Source organism: Panulirus ornatus, chromosome 57, assembly GCF_036320965.1.
Source record: "Panulirus ornatus isolate Po-2019 chromosome 57, ASM3632096v1, whole genome shotgun sequence".
Lineage (NCBI taxonomy): Eukaryota > Metazoa > Arthropoda > Malacostraca > Decapoda > Palinuridae > Panulirus > Panulirus ornatus.
Genome location: NC_092280.1, coordinates 13,243,276 through 13,264,415, shown reverse-complemented (window position 1 = coordinate 13,264,415; position 21,140 = coordinate 13,243,276). Strand labels below are relative to the sequence as shown.

Genomic DNA, 21,140 nt, shown 5'->3' with positions numbered 1-21,140 from the left:
TTTGCTCTTCAAGATAATGTTCTCTCCTTCCACACATTCTTCAATGCTCCAAGAACCTTTGCCCCCTCCCCCACCCTGTGACTCACTTCCGCTTCCATGGTTCCATCCGCAGGCAAATCCACTCCCAGATATCTAAAACACTTCACTTCCTCCAGTTTTTTTCCATTCAAACTCACCTCCCAATTGACTTGTCCTTCAACCCTACTGAACCTAATACCTTGCTCTTATTCACATTTACTCTCAGCTTTCTTCTTTCATGCACTTTACGAAACTCTGCCATCAACTTCTTCAGTTTCTCACCTGAATCAGCCATCAGCACTGTATCATCAGCGAACAACAACTGACTCACTTCCCAAACCCACAATAGACTGCATACTTGCCCCTCTCTCCAAAACTCTTGCATTCACCTCCCTAACAACCCCATCCACAAACAAATTAATCAACCATAGAGACATCACACACCCCTGTCGCAAACCAACATTCACTGGGAACCACTCACTTTCCTCTCTTCCTACTCGTACACATGCCTTACATCTTTGATAAAACCTTTTCACTGCTTCTAGCAACTTACCTCCCACACCATATACTCTTAATAACTTTCACACAGCATCTCTATCAACTCTATCATATGCCTTCTCCAGATCCATAAATGCTACATCCAAATCCATCTACTTTTCTAGGTATTTCTCACATACATTCTTCAAAGCAAACACCTGATCCACACATCCTCTACCACTTCTGAAACCACACTGCTCCTCCCCAATCTGGTTCTCTGTACATGCCTTGACCCTCTCGATCAATACCCTCCCATATAATTTCCTAGGAATACTCAACACACTTATACCTCTGTAATTTGAGCACTCACCTTTATCCCCTTTGCCTCTGTACAAAGGCAAACAATATAATTTGGAAATGCACATCTGATCAAACATCCTCTACTCCTCTTCACTTTGAACATTTTCAGTTTATTTTGGATGCCTTCATCTAACATTTGCCAACAATTTTAACTCCATCAATCTCTAGGTGCAAGAACTGAAGGTCAACAAGCAGTTGAAAACTACATAGTCTTTCTATCCATCCCACCGTTCTTGCAATGTTCTTGATGATTATTTTGTTCTTATAATTGTGGATATTAATTCTTAGGTTAGGAAACTGATAAAACTCATATGCACTGAAATAAGCCAGCAAGCAATAAACATAATACTTCCCAACTTAAATTCCAACCCACTAGATATAAATCTATCAGGAACACACTCCCCAAACACAAATCACACTCTCCCACTTACACTCTCAACATCACTCATTACTAGCTTTATGCCCATGATGCAGCTACTATAAACTAGACAATGAGCATTTACTACTCTACTGCCCCGCACTTTCTGCACAGTGATGCATACATGACATAACAACACTTCATGACATACGGTCCTGACTGGTGGACATGGTCAGCTTCCTGAGTGCTGCAGGAGCCTCATATGGAAAGAAAGGACTCTTGGGGCTGGAAGGTTGGGTAAGGTGTTACAGATAGTGTGTTTATGTTAGTGCTGGGAGGCTGGTTGTCAACTCTACCATTTTATTTGTTTGTGACAATCAAATTTGGCTTTTGTCATTTGGATCTTGGGTACCTTGTCAGAACTCAGAATATTTTCTATCTAACTTAGGTTGGCTAACCACTAGACTGTAGTACTTGGTAGGCAGCCAAAGACCACAAAAGAACATTAACAGCACTACCTACCTGTGTAACAGGAGGGTTAGTGACGGATGCATAGTGAGCAAGCACTTTAGAAGTTGTAAAGTTGCAATTCTGTCTAAGGTAGCTGTCTTTTCTTTCTGCCTCACCCACACATGTACTCACGGCATTCTATTCACAAACATACAATCTCTCCTAGTCATACATAACAATTGATAACAATTAAACTCACACATCTAATTCTTCATAACTCAAATTTCTCTGCTGAGAGCACTATGTGCTAACCCTACTTTTTGGCAAAATGGTAGAAGCAATAAAAAGAAGTAATAGGTAGTAACATTTAGGAGCATTAGGTGAAAGTAATTTGTAGCAACATTAGCTAGGAGCCTCTGCAAACATTGCACTATAGTTGCCCTCTGCCAGTGGCCTGTTAAGGGTGAGGAACTAAAGGCTAAGAAGCGGCACTGGGGTTCACTAGTTATAGAGACTCTACTGCCGTGGCCACCACCTCCAGGGAGTTCTAGGTGGGAACAGGTGTCAGAGATATAGATAGAATAGAGCAACAGCTTTGGTATCTATAGTCTATATGCCTACTATGAACTGAGGGTCCCTCTATACAAAAAAAAATAAAGTTGAAACAACTTGCAATTTCATGCCATTTTGTTTCCAATGTGTGTGGCAAAGTGGTTCAATATGTGCACTGTGATACTTTTTTATCATACTGAAGGCCCCAGTAACTGAGAAAAATTCACAATGAGGCCAGGCCTTAACTGAAGTGTGAACAGAGTTAATGAGATGAAGAAATAATAGGAAAACTATATTAAGAAATTCATATGAAATGGAAAGCCTGCCTTTTAAAAAGGGCCATGTCATAGTTGTTAAGAAAGCCATGAGGGGGAAAGAGAGTTCCAAAGCTTAGAGGTGCTGGAGAAGAAACATACCAAAACAGCTCTCTCTTGGTCATAGAGTAATCATATCATGATGCAGTAGCTTGCAGCTTGGTCTAGCTAATGGCAGGGAAACACAAGCTGCCAACTCTTGGGAGAATAAAACAAAGAAATACTTTAAGAAGAGGGATATTGAACCAATACTGCAGCATAAGGCAGGTGAGTCAAATTGTGAGGTTAGTCTGGGATAGTTGAAAAATCAAACTATTTTAGAATCAACTCTTTCTAATAAGACGTAGAGTTCAAATCTCCCTTGATGTGATGTGGGAATAATACATGTACTCCAAACAAGGACATGTCAGTCCTTTGTATATATGATGCAAATGTCCAGAAGATAAGAATTTACAGGATCTTAACAAGATTCCCAGCTTCTTAGAGGATGACTTTAGTCATTTATGTGATGTAAGATTTCAAAGACTGGTTAGATGTTTCAGTGACATCATGCACATTCATTAAGTAGTAGAATTACAGAACCTTCAAAAGAAACATTAGAACTGTGAGGGGTTTTAGTGAATGATGGATGGAAACAGGTTTCAGTGGCATTAAACTTAACCAGGTTCCAACTACACCAGTAAGATATCCTGTCAAAGTCTGAATACTGTGGCAAGACAAGATACAGATTAAGTGAGAGAGGACAGAGAAGTTTTGAATGAGGTGAAAGAATGCAGTGCTGGGTTGTCAGCACATGAGTGTATTTGATTTTGTGCTGAGGAGGAGAAATCAGTGATAAAAAGGAGGAAGGTTGTTGCTGAAAAGACGCACACTTGGTCACCGCTCTTGATAGGGAAAGGGGTAGAGGTCCAATATTAACTAGAAATAAACTAACTAGAGAAAAGGTGAGATATGAGAGAGCAGAGGGAGGGAAGCTAAAGAAAAAGGGGTAGCTTGGAGATGAGACCTCAATGCCATACCCTGTCAAAAGCTTGTGATATATCAAGGTGCCATTCTATACAAGCTTTCAGTGGTGATGATTGGACATTAGCAAGAAGGGGAAGAATATCACAAGTAGATCTTGCCTTGGGGAAGCAAAGCTGGTGATCAGAGGAAAAGAATGAGTCAGGATGTTTGAGGATATGGCAACTGAGAAGGGATTCAAAGAGGTATTCAGCTATAGTAACTGTGATTATGATGTGTGTATTTTTGTAAGTGTTTAAGTTGTGTTACCTCAATTCTTAACCCTTTTCATGTGACTGTCAGATAAATCTAAATTAACATTTCTTCTACATGACTGTGAAATTCAAATTTACCCCATAGCTACCAAACACATATCCCTCTTCTATATGCCTCCATAGTGAAAGATGTGTGTTATGCTGAGTTCCACTGATCACTTAGTGGACACGGTCTTTAACTCTCGGTGATCTAAGTTGGTCTTACTGCTTCAAAAGTGAGTTAACACATGTAAGACAAATATAATGTCAATGTCAAAATACATTGTACACATTGTACACTGACTTTCTTGGGCATACAATTATCTCTGGGGGCAGAGGAGAAAGAATACTTCCCATGCATTCCCTGCATGTCATAGAAATCAACTAAAGGGGGCAGGAGTGGGGGGGAGCCGGAAACCATCCATTACCTGTATTTCAATTTTTAAAAGAGGAAACAGAAGAAGGAATCAGCTGAGGAGTGCTCATCCTCCTTGAAGGCTTAGACTGGGGTGTCTCAATGTGTGTGGATGTAACCAAGATGAGAAAGGTACAGTAATATGTTTGAGGAAAGAAATCTGGATGACCTGACTCTGAGTGAAACAAAGCTCAAGGGTAAAGGAGAAGATTCACTTGGAAACTTCTTGGAGTAAAGTCAGGGGTTGGAGAAAGGACAAGACCTAAGTAAGGAGTAGCACTAGTGACTCCTGAAGCAGAAATTGGGGGAGTGTCTGATAGCATGTAAGGAAGTAAATTCTAGACTGATGCGCGTAAAACTGAAAGTGGTTGGCGAGAGATGGGTGATTATTGGTGCTTATGCACCTGGTCATACGAAGAAAGATCATGAAAGGTAAGTGTTTCGGAAACAGTTGAGTGAGTGTGTCAACAGTTTTGGCACACGAACTGGGTATTACTGATGGGTGATACGAATGTGAAGATGAGTAATGTGGCAGTTGAGGGTATAAATGGTATGCATGGGATATTCAATGTTGTGAGTGGAAATGGTGATGAGCTTGTGGACTTGTGTGCTGAAAAAAGACAAGTGACTGTGAATAGCCAGTTTAAAAAGAGATATATACACAAGTATATGCATGTGAGTAGGAAAGATGGTCAAAGAGCATTATCAAATTTTACATTAATTGACAGGCATGTAAAAGAGAGACTTTTGGATGTAAATGTGCTGAGAGGGGCAGCTGGTGGAATGTCTGATCACTATCCAGTGGAGGCAAAGGTGAAGACTTGTAGAAGTTTTTGAAAAAGAAGAGAGAATGTTGGGGAGAAGAGAGTGGTGACAGTAAGTGAGCTTGGAAAGGGGAATTGTGTGAGAAAATACTACTGGGAGAGATTGAGTGAATAATGCACCGAAACCACAGCTCCCTTTCCACATCCAGGCGCCAAAGAACTTTCCATGGGTTACCCCAGACGCTTCACATGCCCTGGTTTGATCCATTGACAGGACGTCAACCCCGTTATACAACATCATTCCAATTCACTCTATTCCTTGTACGCCTTTCGCCCTCCAGCATGTTCAGGCCCTGATCACTCAAAATCTTTTTCACTCCATCTTTCCACCTCCAATTTGGTCTCCCACTTCTCCTCGTTCCCTTCACCTCTGACGCATATATCCTCTTCGTCAATCTTTCCTCACTCATTCTCTTCATGTGACCAAACCACTGCAAAACACCCTCTTTTGCTCTCTCAACCATCAGTCTTTCTATTTCCACACATCTCTCTTACCCTTACATTACTTACTCCATCAAACCACCTCACACCACATATTGTCCTCAAACATCTCATTTCCAGCACATCCACCCTCTTGCGCACAACTCTATCCATAGCCCACGCCTCACAACCATACAACATTGTTGGAACCACTATTCCTTCAAACATAGCCATTTTTGCTTTCCGAGATAATGTTCTCGACTTCCACACATTCTTCAAGGCTCCCAGAATTTTCACCCCCTTCCCCACCCTATGATTCACTTCCGCTTCCATGGTTCCATCCGCTGCCAGATCCACTCCCAGATATCTAAAACACTTTACTTCCTCCAGTTTTTCTCCATTCAAACTTACCTCCCAATTTGCTTGACCCTCAAACCTACTGTACCTAATAACCTTGCTCTTATTCACAGTTACTCTTAACTTTCTTTTTCACACATTTTACCAAACTCAGTCACCAGCTTCTGCAGTTTCTCACATGAATCAGCCACCAGCGCTGTATCATCAGCGAACAACAACTGACTCACTTCTCGAGCTCTCTCATCCACCACAGACTGCATACTTGCCCGTCTTCCCTAAACTCTTGCATTCACCTCCCTAACAACCCCATCCATTAACAAATTAAACTACCATGGAGACATCACACACCCCTGCCGCAAACCTACATTCACTGAGAACCAATCACTTTCCTCTCTTCCTACACGTACACATGCCTTACATCCTAGATAAAAACTTTTCACTGCTTCTAACAACTTGCCTCCCACACCATATATTCTTAATACCTTCCACAGAGCATCTCTATCAACTCTATCATATGCCTTCTCCAGATCCATAAATGCTACATACAAATCCATTTGCTTTTTTAAGTATTTCTCACATACATTCTTCAAAGCAAACACCTGATCCACACATCCTCTACCACTTCTAAAACCACACTGCTCTTCCCCAATCTGATGCTTTGTACATGCCTTCACCCTCTCAATCAAAACCTCCCATATAATTTCCCAGGAATGCTCAAGAAACTTATACCTCAGTAATTTGAGTACTCACTTTTATCCCCTTTGCCTTTGTACAATGGCACTATGCAAGCATTCCGCCAATCCTCAGGCACCTCACCATGAATCATACATACATACCATGAATCATTACCAACCAGTCAACAACACAAGTCACCCCCTTTTTTAATAAATTCCACTGCAATACCATCCAAACCTGCTACCTTGCCGGTTTTCATCTTCCGCAAAGCTTTCACTACCTCTTCTCTGTCTACCAAATCATTTTCCCTAACCCTCTCACTTTGCACACCACCTCGACCAAAACACCCTATATCTGCCACTCTATTCTCAAACACATTCAACAAACCTTCAAAATACTCACTCCATCTCCTTCTCACATCACCACTACTTGTTATCACCTCCCCATTAGCCCACTTCACTGAAGTTCCCATTTGCTCCCTTGTCTTATGCACTTTATTTACCTCCTTCCAAAACATCTTTTTATTCTCCCTAAATTTAATGATACTCTCTCACCCCAACTCTCATTGCCCTCTTTTCCACCTCTTGCACCTTTCTCTTGACCTCCTGTCTCTTTCTCTTATACATCTCCAACTCATTTGCATTTTTTCCCTGCAAAAATCATCCAAATGCCTCTCTCTCCTCTTTCACTAATAATCTTGCTTCTTCATCCCACCACTCACTACCTTTTCTAATCAACCCACCTCCCATGCTTCTAATGCCACATGCATCTTTTGCGCAAGCCATCACTGCTTCCATAAATACATCCCATTCCATCCCCACTCCCCTTACTTCCTTTGTTCCCACCTTTTTCCATTCTGTACTCAGTCTCTCCTGGTACTTCCTCACACAAGTCTCCTTCCCAAGCTCACTTACTCTCACCACTCTCTTCACCCCAACATTCTCTCTTCTTTTCTGAAAACCCCTACAAATCTTCACCTTCGTCTCCACAACATAATGATCAGACATCCCTCCAGTTGCACCTCTCAGCACATTAACATCCAAAAGTCTCTCTTTCGCGCGCCTATCAATTAACACGTAATCCAATAATGCTCTCTGGCCATCTCTCCTACTTACATACGTATACTTAGGTATATGTCGTTTTTTAAACCAGGTATTCCAAATCACCAGTCCTTTTTCAGCACATAAATCAGCAAGCTCTTCACCATTCCCATTTACAACACTGAACACCCCATGTATACCAATTATTCCCTCAACTGCCACATTACTCACCTTTGCATTCAAATCACCCATCACTATAACCCGGTCTTGTGCATTAAAACCACTAACACACTCATTCAGCTGCTCCCAAAACACTTGCCTCTCATGATCTTTCTTCTCATGCCCAGGTGCATGTGCACCAATAATCACCCATCTCTCTCCATCTACTTTCAGTTTTACCCATATCAATCTAGAATTTACTTTCTTACACTCTATCACATACTCCCACAACTCCTGTTTCAGGAGTACTGCTACTCCTTCCCTTGCTCTTGTCCTCTCACTAACCCCTGACTTTACTCCCAAGACATTCCCAAATCACTCTTCCCCTTTACCCTTGAGCTTCATTTCACTCAGAGCCAAAACATCCAGGTTCCTTTCCTCAAACATACTACCTATCTCTACTTTTTCTCAACTTGGTTACATCCACACACATTTAGACACCCCAATCTGAGCCTTCGAGGAGGATGAGCACTCCCCGCATGACTCCTTCTGTTTCCCCTTATCGAAAGTCAAAATACAAGGAGGGGGGGTTTCTGGTCCCCCGCACCCATCCCCTTTAGTCACCTTCTACGACACGTGAGTAATGCGTGGGAAGTATTCTTTGTCCCCTATTGTTGACTGGTTGGTAAGGTTATTTAATGTATGTATGACTCATGGTGAGGTGCCTGAGGATTGCCGGAATGCGGGCATAGTGCCATTGTACAAAGGCAAAGGAGATAAGAGTGAGTGCTCAAATTACAGAGGTATAAGTTTGTTGAGTATTCCTGGTAAATTATATGGGAGGGTATTGATTGAGAGGGTGAAGGCATGTACAGAGCATCAGATTGGGGAAGAGCAGAGTGGTTTCAGAAGTGGTAGAGGATGTGTGGATCAGGTGTTTGCTTTGAAGAATGTATGTGAGAAATACTTAGAAAAGCAAATGGATTTGTATGTAGCATTTATGGATCTGGAGAAGGCATATGATAGAGTTGATAGAGATGCTCTGTGGAAGGTATTAAGAATATATGGTGTGGGAGGCAAGTTGTTAGAAGCAGTGAAAAGTTTTTATCGAGGATGTAAGGCATGTGTATGTGTAGGAAGAGAGGAAAGTGATTGGTTCTCAGTGAATGTAGGTTTGCCACAGGGATGTGTGATGTCTCCATGGTTGTTTAATTTGTTTATGGATGGGGTTGTTAGGGAGGTGAATGCAAGAGTTTTGGAAAGAGGACCAAGTATGAAGTCTGTTGTGAATGAGAGCTTGGGAAGTGAGTCAGTTGTTGTTCGCTGATGATACAGCGCTGGTGGCTGATCATGTGAGAAACTGCAGAAGCTGGTGACTGAGTTTGGTAAAGTGTGTGAAAGAAGAAAGTTAAGAGTAAATGTGAATAAGAGCAAGGTTATTAGGTACAGTAGGGTTGAGGGTCAAGTCAATTGGGAGGTAAGTTTGAATGGAGAAAAACTGGAGGAAGTAAAGTGTTTTAGATATCTGGGAGTGGATCTGGCAGCGGATGGAACCATGGAAGCAGAAGTGGATCATAGGGTGGGGGAGGGGGCGAAAATCCTGGGAGCCTTGAAGAATGTGTGGAAGTCGAGAACATTATCTCGGAAAGCAAAAATGGGTATGTTTGAAGGAATAGTGGTTCCAACAATGTTGTATGGTTGTGAGGTGCGGGCTATTGATAGAGTTGTGCTCAGGAGGGTGGATGTGCTGGAAATGAGATGTTTGAGGACAATGTGTGGTGTGAGGTGGTTTGATGGAGTAAGTAATGTAAGGGTAAGAGAGATGTGTGGAAATAAAAAGAGCGTGGTTGAGAGAGCAGAAGAGGGTGTTTTGAAATGTTTTGGGCACATGGAGAGAATGAGTGAGGAAAGATTGACCAAGAGGATATATGTGTCGGAGGTGGAGGGAACGAGGAGAAGTGGGAGACCAAATTGGAGGTGGAAAGATGGAGTGAAAAAGATTTTGTGTGATCGGGGCCTGAGCATGCAGGAGGGTGAAAGGTGGGCAAGGAATAGAGTGAATTGGATCGATGTGGTATACCGGGGTTGACGTGCTGTCAGTGGATTGAATCAGGGCATGTGAAGCGTCTAGGGTAAACCATGGAAAGTTGTGTGGGGCCTGGATATGGAAAGGGAGCTGTGGTTTCGGGCATTATTGCGTGGCAGCTAGAGACTGAGTGTGAACGAATGGGGCCTTTGTTGTCTTTTCCTAGTGCTACCTCGCACACATGAGGGGGAAGGGGGAAGGTATTCCATGTGTGGCAAGGTGGCGATGGGAGTGAATTGGGGCAGTGTGAATTGTGTGCATGGGTATATATGTATGTGTCTATGTATGTATATATATGTGTACATTGAGATGTATAGGTATGTATATTTGCGTGTGTGGACGTGTGTGTGTATACATTGTGTATGGGGGTGGGTTGGGCCATTTCTTTCGTCTGTTTCCTTGCTCTACCTCGCAAACGCGGGAGACAGCGACAAAGCAAAATAAAATAAATAAATAATAATATATATAAATAATAATATATATATATATATATATATATATATATATAGGTGAGTTTGAATGGAGAAAAACTGGAGGAAGTGAAGTGTTTTAGATATCTGGGAGTGGATCTGTCAGCGGATGGAACCATGGAAGCGGAAGTGGATCATAGGGTGGGGGAGGGGGTGAAAATTTTGGGAGCCTTGAAAAATGTGTGGAAGTCGAGAACATTATCTCGGAAAGCAAAAATGGGTATGTTTGAAGGAATAGTGGTTCCAACAATGTTGTATGGTTGCGAGGCGTGGGCTATGGATAGAGATGTGCGCAGGAGGATGGATGTGCTGGAAATGAGATGTTTGAGGAAAATGTGTGGTGTGAGGTGGTTTGATCGAGTAAATAACGTAAGGGTAAGAGAGATGTGTGGAAATAAAAAGAGCGTGGTTGAGAGAGCAGAAGAGGGTGTTTTGAAATGGTTTGGGCACATGGAGAGAATGAGTGAGGAAAGATTGACCAAGAGGATATATATGTCGGAGGTGGAGGGAACGAGGAGAAGAGGGAGACCAAATTGGAGGTGGAAAGATGGAGTGAAAAAGATTTTGTGTGATCGGGGCCTGAACATGCAGGAGGGTGAAAGGAGGGCAAGGAATAGAGTGAATTGGAGCGATGTGGTATACAGGGGTTGACGTGCTGTCAGTGGATTGAATCAAGGCATGTGAAGCGTCTAGGGTAAACCATGGAAAGCTGTGTAGGTATGTATATTTGCGTGTGTGGACGTGTGTATGTACATGTGTATGGGGGGGGGTTGGGCCATTTCTTTCGTCTGTTTCCTTGCGCTACCTCGCAAACGCGGGAGACAACGACAAAGTATAAAAAAAAAAAAAAAATATATATATATATATATATATATATATATATATATATATATATATATATCATCCCTGGGGATAGGGGAGAAAGAATACTTCCTACGTATTCCCTGCGTGTCGTAGAAGGCGACTAAAAGGGGAGGGAGCGGGTGGCTGGAAATCCTCCCCTTTCTTGTTTTTTTTTTTAATTTTCCAAAAGAAGGAACAGAGAAGGGGGTCAGGTGAGGATATTCCCTCTAAGGCCCAGTTCTCTGTTCTTAACGCTACCTCGCTGACGCGGGAAATGGCAAATAGTATGAAAAAAAAAAAAAAAAAAAATATATATATATATATATATATATATATATATATATATATATATATATATATATATATATATATATATATATATTTTCTTTCTTTCTTTCATACTATTCGCCATTTCCCGCATTAGCGAGGTAGCGTTAAGAACAGAGGACTGGGCCTTTGAGGGAATATCCTCACCTGGCCCCCCTTCTCTGTTCCTTCTTTTGGAAAATTGAAAAAAAAAACGAGAGGGGAGGATTTCCAGCCACCCGCTCCCTCCCCTTTTAGTCGCCTTCTACGACACGCAGGGACTACGTGGGAAGTATTTTTTTTTTTTTTTGCTGTCTCCCGTGTTCGCGAGGTAGCGCAAGGAAACAGATGAAAGAAACGGCCCAACCCACCCCCATACACATGTATATACATATGTCCACACACGCAAATATATATATATATATATATATATATATATATATATATATATATATATATATATATATATATATATATATGGCTGATTCATGTGAGAAACTGCAGAAGCTGGTGACTGAGTTTGGTAAAGTGTGTGAAAGAAGAAAGTTAAGAGTAAATGTGAATAAGAGCAAGGTTATTAGGTACAGTAGGGTTGAGGGTCAAGTCAATTGGGAGGTGAGTTTGAATGGAGAAAAACTGGAGGAAGTAAAGTGTTTTAGATATCTGGGAGTGGATCTGGCAGCGGATGGAACCATGGAAGTGGAAGTGGATCATTGGATGGGGGAGGGGGTGAAAATTCTGGGAGCCTTGAAGAATGTGTGGAAGTCGAGAACATTATCTCGGAAAGCAAAAATGGGTATGTTTGAAGGAATAGTGGTTCCAACAATGTTGTATGGTTGCGAGGCGTGGGCTATGGATAGATTGGTGCGCAGGAGGATGGATGTGCTGGAAATGAGATGTTTGAGGACAATGTGTGGTGTGAGGTGGTTTGATCGAGTAAGTAACGTAAGGGTAAGAGAGATGTGTGGAAATAAAAAGAGCGTGGTTGAGAGAACAGAAGAGGGTGTTTTGAAATGGTTTGGTCACATGGAAAGAATGAGTGAGGAAAGATTGACCAAGAGGATATATGTGTTGGAGGTGGAGGGAACGAGGAGAAGAGGGAGACCAAATTGGAGGTGGAAAGATGGAGTGAAAAAGATTTTGTGTGATCGGGGCCTGAACATGCAGGAGGGTGAAAGGAGGGCAAGGAATAGAGTGAATTGGAGCGATGTGGTATACCGGAGTTGACGTGCTGTCAGTGGATTGAATCAAGGCATGTGAAGCGTCAGGGGTAAACCATGGAAAGCTGTGTAGGTATGTATATTTGCGTGTGTGGACGTATGTATATACATGTGTATGGGGGTGGGTTGGGCCATTTCTTTCGTCTGTTTCCTTGGGCTACCTCGCAAACGCGGGAGACAGCGACAAAGCAAAAAAAAAAAAAAAATATATATATATATTTTCCCTGGGGATAGGGGAGAAAGAATACTTCCCACGTATTCCCTGCGTGTCATAGAAGGCGACTAAAAGGGGAGGGAGAGGGGGGCTGGAAATCCTCCCCTATCGATTTTTTTTAATTTTCCAAAAGAAGCAACAGAGAATTGGGCCAGGTGAGGGTATTCCCTCAAAGGACCAGTCCTCTGTTCTTAACACTACCTCGCTAATGCCGGAAATGGCGAACAGTTTGAAAGAAAGAAAAGAATATATATATATATATATATATATATATATATATATATATATATATATATATATATATATATATATATATATATTTTTTTTTTTTGCTGGTCTCCCGCGCTTGCGATGTAGCGCAAGGAAGCAGACGAAAGAAATGGCCCAACCCATCCCCATACACATGTATATACATACGTCTACACACGCAAATATACATACCTACACAGCTTTTCATGGTTTACCCCAGACGCTTCACATGCCCTGATTCAATCCACTGACAGCACGTCAACCCCGGTATACCACATCGATCCATGTGCCCAAACCATTTCAAAACACCCTCTTCTGCTCTCTCAACCACGCTCTTTTTATTTCCACACATCTCTCTTACCCTTACGTTACTTACTCGATCAAACCATCTCACACCACACATTGTCCTCAAACATCTCATTTCCAGCACATCCATCTTCCTGCGCACAACTCTATCAATAGCCCATGCCTCGCAACCATACAACATTGTTGGAACCACTATTCCTTCAAACATACCCATTTTTGCTTTCCAAGATAATGTTCTTGACTTCCACACATTCATCAAGGCTCCCAGAATTTTCGCCCCCTCCCCCACCCAATGATCCACTTCCGCTTCCATGGTTCCATCCGCTGCCAGATCCACTCCCAGATATCTAAAACACTTTACTTCCTCCAGCTTTTCTCCATTCAAACTTACCTCCCAATTGACTTGACCCTCAACCCTACTGTACCTAATAACCTTGCTCTTATTCACATTTACTATTAACTTTCTTCTTTCACACACTTTACCAAACTCTGTCACCAGCTTCTGCAGTTTCTCACATGAATCAGCCACCAGCGCTGTATCATCAGCGAACAACAACTGACTCACTTCCCAAGCTCTCTCATCCACAACAGACTTCATACTTGCCCCTCTTTCCAAAACTCTTGCATTCACCTCCCTAACAACCCCATGCATAAACAAATCAAACAACCATGGAGAGACATCACACACCCCTGCCGCAAACCTACATTCACTGAGAACCAATCACTTTCCTCTCTTCCTACACATACACATGCCTTACATCCTCAATAAAAACTTTTTACTGCTTCTAACAACTTGCCTCCCACACCATATATTCTTAATACCTTCCACAGAGCATCTCTATCAACTCTATCATATGCCTTCTCTAGATCCATAAATGCTACATACAAATCCATTTGCTTTTCTAAGTATTTCTCACATACATTCTTCAAAGCAAACACCTGATCCACACATCCTCTTCCACTTCTGAAACCACACTGCTCTTCCCCAATCTGATGCTCTGTACATGCCTTCACCCTCTCAATCAATACCCTTCCATATAATTTACCAGGAATACTCAACAAACTTATACCTCTGTAATTTGAGCACTCAGTCTTATCCCCTTTGCCTTTGTACAATGGCACTATGTACGCATTCCGCCAATCCTCAGGCACCTCACCATGAGTCATACATACATTGAATAACCTTACCAACCAATCAATAATACAGTCACCCCCTTTTTTAATAAATTCCACTGCAATACCATCCAAACCTGCTGCCTTGCCGGCTTTCATCTTCCACAAAGCTTTTACTACCTCTTCTCTGTTTACCAAATCATTTTCCCTAACCCTCTCACTTTGCACACCACCTTGACCAAAACACCCTATATCTGCCACTCTATCATCAAACACATTCAACAAACCTTCAAAATACTCACTCCATCTCCTTCTCACATCACCACTACTTGTTATCACCTCCCCATTTGTGCCCTTCACTGAAGTTCCCATTTGCTCACTTGTCTTACGCACTTTATTTACCTCCTTCCAGAACATCTTTTTATTCTCCCTAAAATTTAATGATACTCTCTCACCCCAACTCTCATTTGCCCTCTTTTTCACCTCTTGCACCTTTCTCTTGACCTCCAGTCTCTTTTATACATCTCCCACTCAATTGCATTTTTTCCCTGCAAAAATCGTCCAAATGCCTCTCTCTTCTCTTTCACTAAGAATCTTACTTCTTCTTCCCACCACTCACTACCCTTTCTAATCAACCCACCTCCCACTCTTCTCATGCCACAAGCATCTTTTGCGCAATCCATCACTGATTCCCTAAATACATCCCATTCCTCCCCCACTCCCCTTATTTTCATTGTTCTCACCTTTTTCCATTCTGTACTCAGTCTCTCCTGGTACTTCCTCACACAAGTCTCCTTCCCAAGTTCACTTACTCTCTTCACCCCAACATTCACTTTTCTTTTCTGAAAACCCATACAAATCTTCACCTTAGCCTCCACAAGATAATGATCAGACATCCCTCCAGTTGCACCTCTCAGCACATTAACATCCAAAAGTCTCTCTTTTGCGCGCCTGTCAATTAACACGTAATCCAATAACGCTCTCTGGCCATCTCTCCTACTTACATACGTATACTTATGTATATCTCGCTTTTTAAACCAGGTATTCCCAATCACCAGTCCTTTTTCAGCACATAAATCTACAAGCTCCTCACCATTTCCATTTACAACACTAAACATCCCATGTATACCAATTATTCCCTCAACTGCCACATTACTCACCTTTGCATTCAAATCACCCATCACTATAACCCGGTCTCGTGCATCAAAACCACTAACACACTCATTCAGCTGCTCCCAAAACACTTGCCTCTCATGATCTTTCTTCTCATGCCCAGGTGCATGTGCACCAATAATCACCCATCTCTCTCCATCAACTTTCAGTTTTACCCATATTAATCGAGAATTTACTTTCTTACATTCTATCTCATACTCCCACAACTCCTGTTTCAGAAGTAGTGCTACTCCTTCCCTTGCTATATATATATATATATATATATATATATATATATATATATATATATATATTATTATTATTATAATAATAATAATAATAATATATATATATATATATATATATATATATATATATATATATATATATATATATATATATATATATATATATATTTTCCCTGGGGATAGGGGAGAAAGAATACTTCCCACGTTTTCCCTGCGTGTCATAGAAGGCGACTAAAAGGGGAGGGAGCGGGGGGCTGGAAATCTTCCCCTCTCGTTTTTTTTTTTAATTTTCCAAAAGAGGGAACAGAGAATTGCGCCAGGTGAGGGTATTCCCTCAAAGGCCCAGTCCTCTGTTCTTAACGCTACCTCGCTAATGCGGGAAATGGCGAATAGTTTGAAAGAAAAATGAAAGATATATATATATATATATATATATATATATATATATATATATATATATATATATATATATATATATATATATATATATATATATCTCCTGTTTCAGGAGTAGTGCTACTCCTTCCCTTGCTATATATATATATATATATATATATATATATATATATATATATATATTTTTTTTTTCTTTTTGCTTTGTCGCTGTCTCCTGCGTTTGCGAGGTAGCGCAAGGAAACAGACGAAAGAAATGGCCCAACCCACCCCCATACACATGTATATACATACGTCCACACACGCAAATATACATACCTACACAGCTTTCCATGGTTTACCCCAGACGCTTCACATGCCCTGATTCAATCCACTGACAGCACGTCAACCCCGGTATACCACATCGATCCAATTCACTCTATTCCTTGCCCTCCTTTCACCCTTCTGCATGTTCAGGCCCCGATCACACAAAATCTTTTTCACTCCATCTTTCCACCTCCAATTTGGTCTCCCACTTCTCCTCGTTCACTCCACCTCCGACACATATATCCTCTTGGTCAATCTTTCCTCACTCATTCTCTCCATGTGCCCAAACCGTTTCAAAACACCCTCTTCTGTTCTCTCAACCACGCTCTTTTTATTTCCACACATCTCTCTTACCCTTACGTTACTTACTCGATCAAACCACCTCACACCACACATTGTCCTCAAACATCTCATTTCCAGCACATCCATCCTCCTGCGCACAACTCTATCCATAGCCCACGCCTCGCAACCATATATATATATATATATATATATATATATATATATATATATATATATATATATATATATATTATCCCTGGGGATAGGGGAGAAAGAATACTTCCCACGTATTCCCTGCGTGTCGTAGAAGGCGACTAAAAGGGGAGGGAGCGGGGGGCTGGAAATCCTCCCCCTCTCTTTTTTTTTTAGTTTTCCAAAAGAAGGAACAGAGAATTGGGCCAGGTGAGGGTATTCCCTCAAGGCCCAGTCCTCTGTTCTTAACGCTACCTCGCTAATGCGGGAAATGGCGAATAGTTTGAAAGAAAAGAAAGATATATATATATATATATATGTACATAAATGCCCATACATGTACATATAAATACACATACATATATATATATACACATATATGTATATACACATATACATACACAGACATATATATACATATTCAAACTTTCTTGCCTTCATCCATTCCTGGCGCTACCCCGCCCCACAATAAGTAGCATCACTGCCCCAGCTTCAGCGAGGTACCGCCAGAAAAACAGACAAAAAAGGCCACATTCAATCACACTCACTCTCTAGCTGTCATGAGAAATGCATCAAAATCACTGCTCCCTATCCTCATCCAGGCCCCACAGAACTTTCCATGGTTTACCCCAGATACTTCACATGCTCTGGTTCAGTCCATCGGTAGCACAATGACCCCAGTATACCAAATCATTCCAATTCACTCTAATGCTTTCAAACCTCTCACCTTCCTGTATGTTCAGGCCCCAATCGCTCAAAATCTTTTTCACTCCATCCTTCCACCTCCAATTTGGTCTCCCACTTCTCATTCTTCCCTCCACCTCTGACAAGTATATCCTCTTTGTCAATCATTCCTCCCTCATTCTCTCCATATGTCCAAACCAATTCAACACACACCTCTTCTGCTCTCTCAACCATAATCTTTATATTTCCACACATCTCTCTTACCCTTCCATTACTTACTAGAGCAAACCACTTCACACCACATACTGTCCTCAAACATCTCATTTCCAACACATCCATCCTCCTCTGCACATCTCTCTCTATATAACCCATGCCTCACAACCATGTAATATTGTTGGAACTACTTCAAACATTCCCATTTTTGCTCTCCACAATAACATTCTCTCCTTCTACACATTCTTCATCGTTCCCAGAACCTTCACCCCCTCCCCCACCATGTGACTCATTTCTGCTTCCATGATTCCATCTGCTGTTAAGTCCACTCCCTGATATCTAAAAAACTTTACTTCCTCCAGTTTTTCTCCATTCAAACTTACCTCCCAATTAACTTGCCCCTCAACCCTACTGAACTAATAACCTTGCTCTTATTCACATTCACTCTGAACTTTCTTCTTTCACACACTTTACCAAACTTGGTCACCAACTTCCATAGTTTTTCACCCAAATCAGCCACCAGTGCTGTATCACCAGTGAACAACAACTGACTCACTTCCTAAGCCCTCTCATCTACAACTGACTACATACTTGCCCCTCTCTCCATATCTCTTGCATTCACCTCCCTAATCACCCATAAACAAATTAAACAACCATGGAGACATCATGCACCCCTGCTGCAAACCGACATTCACTGGGAACCAATCACTTTCCTCTGTTCCTACTTGTACATATGCCTTACATCCTTGGTAAAAACTTTTCACTGCTTCTAGCAAGTTACCTCCCACACCATGTACTCTTAATACCTTCCACAAAGCATCTCTATCAAACCTATCATATGCCTTCTCTATATCCTTAAATGCTACATACACATCCATCTGTTTTTCTAAGACAGTGGGAAAACAGAAAATGGACAACAACAATACACAAAGCACTCCCACAGTGTCTACAATGCTACATAGGTGGTACAGTAACTGGAGAAATTGGAACACCAGAAAGTGAAGACAGTGAGGGAAAGCTGAAAACAACACATACAGTACAAGAACAAAGCACATAATGAAAGGTAAAAGGTGATAAAAATCACATTGAAAAGGGAGAGACGAGACTGAAAAACAACATCAGTAACAAAACAAACTTTGAAACGAAAAATATTAGGAATTAGTACAATGGGAAAACAGAAAATGGACAACAACAATACACAAAGCACTCACACAGTTTCTACAATGCTACAGAGGTGGTACAGTAACTGAAGAAATTGGAACAACAGAAAGTGAAGACATTGAGGGAAAGCTGAAAACAATACACACAGTACAAGAAAAAAATACATAATGAAAGGTAAATGGTGATAAAAACCACATGAAAAGGGACAGACAAGACTGAAAAACAAAATTAGTAACAAAACAAACTTTAAAATGAAAAATGAAAGAGGAGGAAGGTAAAATTTCATAAAAATTCTGTTCACTCACTTAGTTCCGAAGTTACCCTGATGATTGACAGGCTTCTTTTCCTCCACATCTGAAATATTCAACTGCTGCAGGCTCTCAGTCATTGATGAAGCTCCATTACTATGATCTTGAAAATCACGTTTCCTATACAGGAAAAGATATATATATGTATATGTCTGATATGTCTGATCATTATCTTGTGGAGGCTAAGGTGAAGATTTGTATGGGTTTTCAGAAAAGGAGAGTGAACGTTGGGGTGAAGAGGGTGATGAGAGTAAGTGAGCTTGGGAAGGAGACTTGTGTGAGGAAGTACCAGGAGAGACTGAGTACAGAATGGAAAAAGGTAAGAACAATGGGAGTAAGGGGAGTGGGGGAGGAATGGGATGTATTTAGGGAATCAGTGATGGATTGCACAAAAGATGCTTGTGGCATGAGAAGAGTGGGAGGTGGGTTGATTAGAAAGGGTAGTGAGTGGTGGGATGAAGAAGTAAGATTATTAGTGAAAGAGAAGAGAGAGGCATTTGGACGATTTTTGTAGGGAAAAAATGCAAATGAGTGGGAGATGTATAAAAGAAAGAGACAGGAGGTCAAGAGAAAGGTGCAAGAGGTGAAAAAGAGGGCAAATGAGAGTTGGGGTGAGAGAGTATCATTAAATTTTAGGGAGAATAAAAAGATGTTCTGGAAGGAGGTAAATAAAGTGCGTAAGACAAGGGAGCAAATGAGAACTTCAGTGAAGGGCGCAAATGGGGAGGTGATAACAAGTAGTGGTGATGTGAGAAAGAGATGGGGTGAGTATTTTGAAGGTTTGTTGAATGTGTTTGATGATAGAGTGGCAGATACAGGGTGTTTTGGTCGAGGTGGTGTGCAAAGTGAGAGGGTTAGGGAAAATGATTCGGTAAACAGAGAAGAGGTAGTAAAAGCTTTGCGGAAGATGAAAGCCGGCAAGGCAGCAGGTTTGGATGGTATTGCAGTGGAATTTATTAAAAAAGGGGGTGACTGTATTGTTGACTGGTTGGTAAGGTTATTTAATGTATGTATGACTCATGGTGAGGTGCCTGAGGATTGGCGGAATGCGTGCATAGTGCCATTGTACAAAGGCAAAGGGGATAAGAGTGAGTGCTCAAATTACAGAGGTATAAGTTTGTTGAGTATTCCTGGTAAATTATATGGGAGGGTATTGATTGAGAGGGTGAAGGAATGTACAGAGCATCAGATTGGGGAAGAGCAGTGTGGTTTCAGAAGTGGTAGAGGATGCGTGGATCAGGTGTTTGCTTTGAAGAATGTGAGAAATACTTAGAAAAGCAAATGGATTTGTATGTAGCATTTATGGATCTGGAGAAGGCATATGATAGAGTTGATAGAGATGCTCTGTGGAAGGTATCAAAAATATATGGTGTGGGAGGCAAGTTGTTAGAAGCAGTGAAAAGTTTTTATCAAGGATGTAAGGCATGTGTACGTGTAGGAAGAGAGGAAAGTGACGGGTTCTCAGTGAATGTAGGTTTGCGGCAGGGGTGTGTGATGTCTCCATGGTTGTTTAATTTGTTTATGGATGGGGTTGTTAGGGAGGTGAATGCAAGAGTTTTGGAAAGAGGGGCAAGTATGAAGTCTGTTGTGGATGAGAGAGCTTGGGAAGTGAGTCAGTTGTTGTTCGCTGATGATACAGCGTTGGTGGCTGATTCATGTGAGAAACTGCAGAAGCTGATGGCTGAGTTTGGTAAAGTGTGTGAAAGAAGAAAGTTGAGA

The 21,140-nt window shown here is 41.4% G+C and overlaps 1 protein-coding gene across 1 annotated transcript in view; it reads right to left on the bottom strand.

Annotated features, from left to right (window-relative positions):
- LOC139766182 (piwi-like protein Ago3) overlaps positions 1-21,140 on the bottom strand; it is a 471,290-nt gene that overhangs the window by 326,312 nt on the left and 123,838 nt on the right. The window contains exon 5 of the mRNA XM_071694451.1: positions 19,419-19,541. Coding sequence (XP_071550552.1) covers positions 19,419-19,541 — 123 coding nt within the window. The remainder of the gene's footprint in view (positions 1-19,418; positions 19,542-21,140) is intronic.